Source organism: Homarus americanus, unplaced genomic scaffold (genome assembly GCF_018991925.1).
Source record: "Homarus americanus isolate GMGI-L3 unplaced genomic scaffold, GMGI_Hamer_2.0 scaffold13550, whole genome shotgun sequence".
NCBI lineage: Eukaryota > Metazoa > Arthropoda > Malacostraca > Decapoda > Nephropidae > Homarus > Homarus americanus.
In genome coordinates this window covers 172,501-181,001 of record NW_024744241.1, presented here as the reverse complement: position 1 = coordinate 181,001, position 8,501 = coordinate 172,501, and the positions used below count along the sequence as shown (strand labels likewise).

Sequence of the window (8,501 nt, the reverse complement as noted above, 5' to 3'; positions counted from 1 at the left end):
CAGGTTGTTTTAGTTCAAACTTTTTCAATAATGGTTTGTATTTTTTTGTATTTATTATTTTTTAACCTTTCTCGTTGTTTTTATTTTATTTTAATGACTTTAATTTTGTTCCATTCTAGTTATTTATATTTTCTATTCGTTTCAATTAATTATTCATCGTATTTTGTTATTTACTTTTTAATATTTATAATCAGTTCTATTTATTTTATTTCTACCTATTTATTTTGTTCAATTCAGTTATTTTAGTTATTAAACCATTTTTTTTTTCTCATAGTTAACTTTCTTGTACGGGTAAATTTTTGCTGGTGTGGGAGGATATAAACACAGGAGTCTATCAGGATCACAAAACATATATTATCTAATGGCACTTATATACATTCTGTATAGTTTAAGAGAAAATACATTGTATAATCTTCTTAAAAGTGTACAATAATATTATTATGAATAATTAACATTAGTCAGAATAAAGTATAAAGAGAGGGAGCGCGGGAGAAGACGGCACCTTCCGCTGTGACAGAAAATAGTGCACCAAGATTCTTTCTGTCTGTTTTTGTCAGTGGGGGTATTAGTTCATGGGGGCCTGAAACGTGTGAATATCACACTTCCGGCCCCCTCCACCCCTCATCACAGGCACACACGGACACGTACACCCAACAGTGTATACGAGCCCATGTCACAGCCATGCTCACGACACACACGTTTAACGGACACACACGGATTAGCGAGAGCCATCTGAATCTCCCTCGGAACGCGGTCTGCGCACCAACATGTACTTCAAGGTGGCTACTTCCGTCGCTAGCCGCTCCAGTTCCGATCTGAGGTGGGTGTTCTCGTACTCCAGTACCTGCTCTCCTTCCTCCTGCTGTTGCTGTTGTTGTTGTTGTTGTTGCTGCTGCTGCTGCTGTTGTTGGTGTTGTTGTTGTTGGTGGTGTTGTTGTTGTTGTTGTTGTTGTTGTTGATGATGTTGATGCTGTTGTTGGTGGTAGAGTTGTTGCTGGTGAAAGTGGGTCATGTTGACCGGCTGTTGGCTGCTGTCGACCATGGAGCAGGCGGTGGGAGAGGAGGAGTTGTTGTCGGACGCCCGGTTGTACTCGGAGCAAGAGGAGGAGGAGGAGTAGCCGATGGCAGAGTCCCGCTCGTCCGAAGACCCGACAGAGTCTTCAGCGGCCTCCTGGTGGTGTTCAGGCTCAGATTTGATGGCCTGGAGGGCGAGGAGGGAATGGGCGGCGGCGTCCTTGTCCCCGAGGTGACTCTTGTGCCTCAGCTTGTGTGGGAGGGACATGCCTACTTCAGGGGACCGTCGGCACAGCTCGGGGTCACTGGGAGAGTACTCCATGTGAGAGGGGGTTGGAGAGGGAGGGGAGTGAGAGGTACGGGATAGGTTGAGGACAGATGACCCGTAGAAGGAATTACTGTTGGTGGAGGGACCGTACTGTTGGGAGGGGACATCATATACGCTGTCCTGGTCGTCCATCTGGCCAGAGGATGAGGGATAGTGGGAATAGTGTGGGGGAGGGGACTCAGGTTCCTGCTGGCCGTGGTAGCTGGGTGTGGAGGGGTTTGTGTCACAGGGGTCTCCAGGGCTGAGTAGTGACGTGACGGACGGTGAGCTGTTGAGGGTTATCAGTGCTTGGGAGAACTTGGTGCGCTTGGTGATGGCGAGAATCTGCTCAGACTGAGGCATGTTAGCCATGACCTGGTCGGGGTTGATAAGGTTCTCCCCCTGGATGCCGTACTTGTCCTTGATGGCCGTGAGCTGTGCCTTGAGGATGTGGTTCTCCTTGGACAGCTCGATCACTCGCTGCTCGAGGATCATGTCATTAAAGCGCCTCTTCTCGCGGGACCTCTTAGCCGCCTCGTTGTTGCGGCGGCGTCTGTCCCAGTAGGAGTCGTCCTTCTTGCTATCAGGGATAAACTCTCGCTGTTTCCTTTGAGAGAAGATCTCCTTCTTGCGCAGCTGCGCAGCCAAGTCCAAAGACGAGGGGACGTTGGGGCCAGAAGCACCCAGCCCAACCGGGGTCTCCTGGCCGCTATGTGGCCCGCCCATCTGAGGGCCTTGACCTTGCTGTTGTTGTTGCTGCTGGGGCGGCTTCTGGTCCATCATGTGAGCCTGGTAGTTGGGATGGAGGAGAGAGGGAGAACAGGGGTTGTAGCTTCCCAGGCCGGGCACTGAGGGCGTGAGCGGGATGAGTGCCGGGTAGTTCACCGGGTAGGACTTTACAGTCTCAGCAACCATAATGTGGTGTTGAAGAACATCTGGGGAAGACAGAGAGATGCACGTTAGTATACTGATGAACCATTCATATTGATACATGGTGAACATATGTACAGATATATAAAATCGAACGAATAATAATGTACAGCAATAAGAATGATATATATTATATGGCAATATGGTAGTAAAGGAAACAGAAGCCGACGTTAGGCATTTAATTCTATGGGTCGAAACGGCGCCAGGAGTAAAATTCCCAAGGCCAGCTTGTGGTTCCTTTACTGCCGTATTCTCACCTGTGTAAATGTGTCATATTCAATTACATAATGCATACTTCATATAAATTAATAAAACATGGTGATCTAAACAATTCACAATCCTCAAAAACACGAACTAACATGTCTGTCTAACAACCAGTTCTAACAATCGCTGGGAAGCTCACAAGAGACCAGCCAGTCAGCAGCAACACTGCCCCAGGGATCCTGTACAAGGTCTGAATAAGTTAGTTCCTTCTATTCCTATTTTGTCTTGTCACTCATAGACTTACAGACTGGACTGACATCAATACAAGAAGTTAAAGAAGCTGTTGGAATCCCAGCGGCACCGTCAACAAGTTACGCTGAACATCAGGCAGCAACAACAAAAGATTTCGCCTAGCTTCAGTGTCTAGTAATCTGTCTCCCTTCAAAAACTAACAACATACAAAATAAACACAGTAGTTTAACCAGCATAGGCGCTTCAAAAAAGGAAAAATATCGCCGCCATCATCACCATTATCAACAAGTTACGCCGCATACATACGCCAGGCACCAACAACAAGGTTAACCCAAGCCTAACGTCTCGTACTGGACTAACTGACTCGCCACACTCAATGACCTTCACGTCAACCTCACTGACCAACAACCAAAATCACCCAGGCAACGACGCTCCAACTACCCAGACTCTTCCTCTGTGGGTGTGACATTGATATTCCATACAAAACCTGTGTGAAAATGCAAGGCAAAAGAACGAAAAAGACTGGGGGTTGGTTCGGCGTACTGGTCTTCCGGTGTGGTGGTGCGGCGGGGCCACTAGAATACATGAGTCCGCGGCCACCGACCCCAGAGGCCCTTAGTGGGTGCGTTCTCCTCCTCCTGCTGCATCGTACTGCATTGCTGTTGTTATCACTGGTGGAAGTTGTTACTGCAAACTGGTGCTTGTTGCTACTACTGTTATAACGTATTGTAGCTGCAAAAATCGTGGTGCATTGTAGTTACTGCAGGTTCATGGTGGTGGTGTAGGTGAATCAACTGTTGTGTTTGCACCGTACTGTAATTAATACTGACAGCTTGTGGCATTCCTGCTGTCTGTTGATACTATTACTACCTCCTGCCAGTGGTGGTTCTTCTACTATGGTCTCGCAAAGCAATCGCGTCCCGCCATCCCTCAAATTACTAACCAAAACCCACAAAATGCCTGCAAGCAATCTATACATTCTCCAACGGCATGCGTCAACGGATATAAAGGATGAAAGCAGTGAGGTAGATCAGTAATATGCCTGAGCAAGCACACAAGCGCGCTATTGCTAGGCTGTGTTGCTTGGGGAAGGGGGGGGTGGGGTGGTGCGAGAGAGGGTGATTGTGGTGGTAGGAGGCGAGAGGGAAGTGGGGGGAGGTGGAGGAGTGAGAGTACAAATCTCAAACACAAAGGAATTCAACCTTATTGTGGTCTACATGGATGCTACAGTAAAGTCTTCAGGGAGGAGATTTTTTGGGAACACCCTTAAAAACACCCAGTGTCTCCCGGAGTATGACGTAAGCCCGTACACACACACACACACACACCACCACGCACACCCACACCCTCCAGCCATCCCCCCTCCCCCACGCTAGGGTACGAATGTGTGTCCGAATGCCTGCGAGAGACGCGCCAGCTCACCTGAACTCCCAGCCCTCTTATGTGTTTGGGTACGATTTGAGTCCACTTTTTTTTTGCTTGCAATGGCACGGGTGTATTTTTAGTCTGCATCCCATGGCCTGCTTTTGGTCTATCCTTGGATGGTATAGAACGTGATATGATAAAGAGCAGATGGCGATAAAAATGGGGTTAAATAGGAAGATAAGGATTGATGTTGCTACGCCAAGGGCTCACGCCTGCACCACGGCCAGTCAATCGGAGGCGCTGTTTCGACACGGGACTATGGTTACAACTATAAACTCAGGTAGTATTCACAAAAAAAATGTTATCCTGTCAAATTTCACGCAATAACACAGCACTTCACACTTGTTTTCAATAACAGAATCAATGAAGAACTCAAGAAAAATAACCTGCGATATTTTTTCTCCTTTCCAAACTGGCACGAGCCGACACAATCCAATTTAATTTACTTACGTTGTCGGTTTTCAGTGAGACGTAACTTGCGAATTGGTCGTGATATACTACAGGGGTGGGGGGTGGGTGTGGACTCCGGGTACAGGCAGAGTACAAGTGCTTCCTTCCCGTGGCGTCCGCGGCGACTATTGGACCGCTCGTGTACTTACAACCACCAACGGAGAGCTGCACCACCACCACCACCACCGTTTAGCTGTCCTCAACTGCGGAATTTTGGTGTGATGCCAATATAAAATAGGGCGTAGAGTCGACCCTTAATGTTTGAACTCTACTATGTATGCTTACACGGTGACTGAGGGTATGATCTCGCACGTGGATATTACGAAAGAAGAGAAATAAAACGATCGGAGGGTGAAACAGAAGTTGAAATGCCCGCCAGCGAAGCAAAACGAATCAGGACGATGCGTTGTAGAAAATAGCGAGCGGCGGGTGACGCAACGTGACTGTCCGAGGGCGTGTGCGCGGCCATGGCCTCGACGACGCTGAAATCCCCTCCACAGATGTTATTTAAGATCCACGAATTTATTCACTCCTTAATGATTTCCAATGACATTATAGTACTTCCGTTCCTTTAAATTATATATCATTACTATGCAACCACCACGATGATATACAGTATATCTCCCATTCACTTAAAAATGAAAAGTATTTTAACTACGTGTTAACCTCTAATGGTGTTGTATTAAAGACGCCAACTTGTCGAGCGTAGTTATTCTGAGGAGCGTGTGAGAGGTTGCTATGGTGACGGGTGGCTGGGGGAAGTAAGAGAGAGCCAGCTTGTAGGTGAGTGGGTGGCTAGCTAGCTCACGTGACCCATCTAATCAGGTCAACATCATTCAACAACAAGACAAACCGCCCTTCCTCCTCCTTACGTAGATATACAAATGTTATTTAGAAATTATTTGTATTAGAGGCACCAGTCACGTGACAGCTGAGCGTAATCAACAGGGTCGCGGTTGAGGTAGGACTATCGAACAAAATTTAGAGGAGTTGACGCGTATGAATTAAGATGATGAGGTAAAAAACAAAGGAGATGAGATAAAAAGAGTGATTAGACAAAGGAAGGATTACAAGAAGAAAGAATATGTGTGTGTGGGAGGAAATGGGATGGGTGTTGAAGGACATTCATAAGTAGAACAAACTTGGGTTCATACGCCAGGCAACTGCGGACTTCCAAGCATGAAAAGTTTCACCATTAATAACACTTTACTTTAATACGACCAAATACCTAATCTTAAACTTTATCACAATCAACTTGACCCCTGACTATCTATAAACAAGTTTTAAGTCGTTTACTGTGCCCGAGCGGTTACGTCAAATTATCAGTTCTGCAACAACCTTGCAACTGTAGTAGTACCCCCTGCCTCCCTTCTCCTCGCCTTGAAACCCAACCCAGTAATAACAGATGGAAGCCAAGATTGGCCAGGGGTGAGGGAATCGGACGCGGCTTCAGCATCCTCACCTTACATAACTGGTCCCAACTCCGAACTGAACACTCATGTAACCGCGTCGCCCCATAGCGACCCCGGCCTGGGCCTTGCAAGCACGAGTGTGGGGGATTTGGGAGGGGTGGGAGGTAGTAGGGAGGAAGAGGAGGGGGGGAGAGTATACTCCTCCGCCTAGCCTTGTAGATCAAGAGACACCCGTAAGGGGAGGGGGTGGGGGAGGAAGAAGGGTTTTCCGTCCTAAATAGGCTAGTAGTAAACATTTAGGAAGCTTCATCTTGTGCCAGGGAGGAGACTGATTAAACCCACAAAACTAACCAGTGATGTAATACAACACACACACCCAAGTGCTTCCTGGTTACTTAACCTATCTGAGTACAGGTTAGTGTGGACCCTCCCTGGACTTGACTACTTATCTCATGTGTTACTTTACCTTCGTCTCTCGGTAAATTCTCAGAATTAAGTGTTGCTAATGAGATAAAGATGGCGAGAGAGTGAGAGATAACGTCCTCCAATATTCCTTTTTGACGTAAACTTGGTCTTATCGTACACACGCCTGCTTGTACCTCAGCATATCTCGGGCCGTGTAACTCTCCTATTTCAAACCCCCAAACTCCTTCCTTTTACGTTATTTATCTATTTCCTGTTTTAAGGCGACCCTCTACCAACAAGACACACACCGTTATGACACCACAAATGTTTTATTCCCCTTACCATCCCTCTCCTTAGCCTATTTGAGTTACATAAGTGTAGCTGACGCTCCCTCCTTCTGCAAGACCGTTAGCGATGCATGTTTGGAGGAGGACAGGGAGACACGTGCAGCAAGGCTCACGTGTCCAAAACTCAAATGAGGTTAGTCGAGAACCCACTTATGAAACAACCTTACTGGGCATGTGTTAAAGACACTGCACTGCCGGTGTGCCATACTGACGGAGAGTGTGATACTGTGCTCTGATTTTACGCACAGTATTCCGTAGTGAAGAGAGGGTGATGGATATGCAGGTTGCTGCTACGTAAGGGTGTGTTGAACGAAAAGTTGTGAAAACGCGAGGGCAATGGGGATGATGACGTAACAACGTCTCGAGCGCGATGCCACCACTGCGGGGAAGTTTTATCGTACAGGAGGGCGGCGGCGTCTATAGCTGCTGCTGCTGCTGCTGGTGGCGATGCTGAGTAACCCAACCGAGGAAGGTTATTTTTAGGCTGGGTTGGTCCCTGGAGCAAGTGGGCGAACCCTTGCGGCCCACCTATTCGCACGTAACGGCCATTGTGGTTCATGTATCGCGTAGGGTGACGGTCGAGAATGCCTTGAGAAGCTAGTCCCAAGACGTACCACATGACCCGCACCCCACAAAAAACGACCCCCCCCCCTCATTGATTTTTATGGCTCAATTTTTATCTCCTGTAGACTGTAGGGGAGACACCATCCCCTTCTACACCTGTTACGTGGAGATTATCCCCCATCGGTGTTACTAGGAACGCTGGATACAAGAAGGCATCAGGAGAGATAGAAAGAGACGAGTGTACCAGATTCTTACAGACGCCGCCCCATATTGTGACACTCTCAGCCTTGACACTATACTCAGTTTAGGGAGTGTTGCTTCCCCTTGAGCACCGTCTCTCGGAATCCAGACACGGCCCCCAAGAATGACCATGACTTTTACTGTACAATCTCTCCGACGTGATTCTCAATACAGTATATATCTTATCTTCTTTTGCAATATGGTTCAATATTCTCTTATCCAGCGTGTCCTTTGAGAAACTGAATATCAAGCCTCGTGAGGTAACGATATATTTGAGATACTTTTAGAAATAGAAACATGACCTAAATACAACATACCCGACTAGCCTAACCTTGTTGTACCGTATTAGGAACTAGTTACTGAAATCACAGCCACTTACAGAAGTACAGTACATGCGAACACTCGGCTGTGTCATCTTAATGTAATTCACCCGACTGCTTAGCAACGCAATGATTGTTTTTTGTAAGTTAAGAAACTACACATTTCTGTATTACTCTACTTGTATTAATATAAAAACAAATCATATACGTTTATGTATTATCATCAATTACGTGTATACGTATATATATATTTATTTATTTTTGTCTGCATGAACATACTGAACTATTAATGTAATACATGTAATACTGACCTGTGTTTTTATTTAAATAAACAAAGTATATTTTTGTGTAGTATTCCGGCATTGTATAATACTTATTTTTTCTTAAAATTCTTGGCGCTGACACGCACTCAAAACACTCCCTCTGCCTCATACTGTACCCCCTGACAGGTGCACTCAAGCATATTCTCAGATCACGCGCGCTTACACTGAACTATAGACACACTCACCCTTCTATGCCAAAACCATCAACCACACTCACGTCCTCACTCAAACACACCCAAATACTAACTCGAGAAACATACAGTACACTCAACAGTTAATTAAACCAACCAAACGCACACACATCACAC

At 46.4% G+C, this 8,501-nt stretch overlaps 1 protein-coding gene across 2 annotated transcripts in view; it reads right to left on the bottom strand.

Moving 5' to 3' along the window:
* Positions 1-330: 330 nt before the first annotated feature.
* LOC121877659 (putative mediator of RNA polymerase II transcription subunit 26) overlaps positions 331-8,501 on the bottom strand; it is a 98,202-nt gene continuing 90,031 nt past the window's right edge. Inside the window, exon 3 of one of the 2 annotated variants that reach the window (XM_042383476.1) lies at positions 331-2,256. In XM_042383476.1, the coding sequence (XP_042239410.1) occupies positions 719-2,256 (1,538 nt within the window). In that variant the 3' untranslated portion in view covers positions 331-718. The remainder of the gene's footprint in view (positions 2,257-8,501) is intronic. The other variant, XR_006091036.1, reaches the window with a different exon arrangement.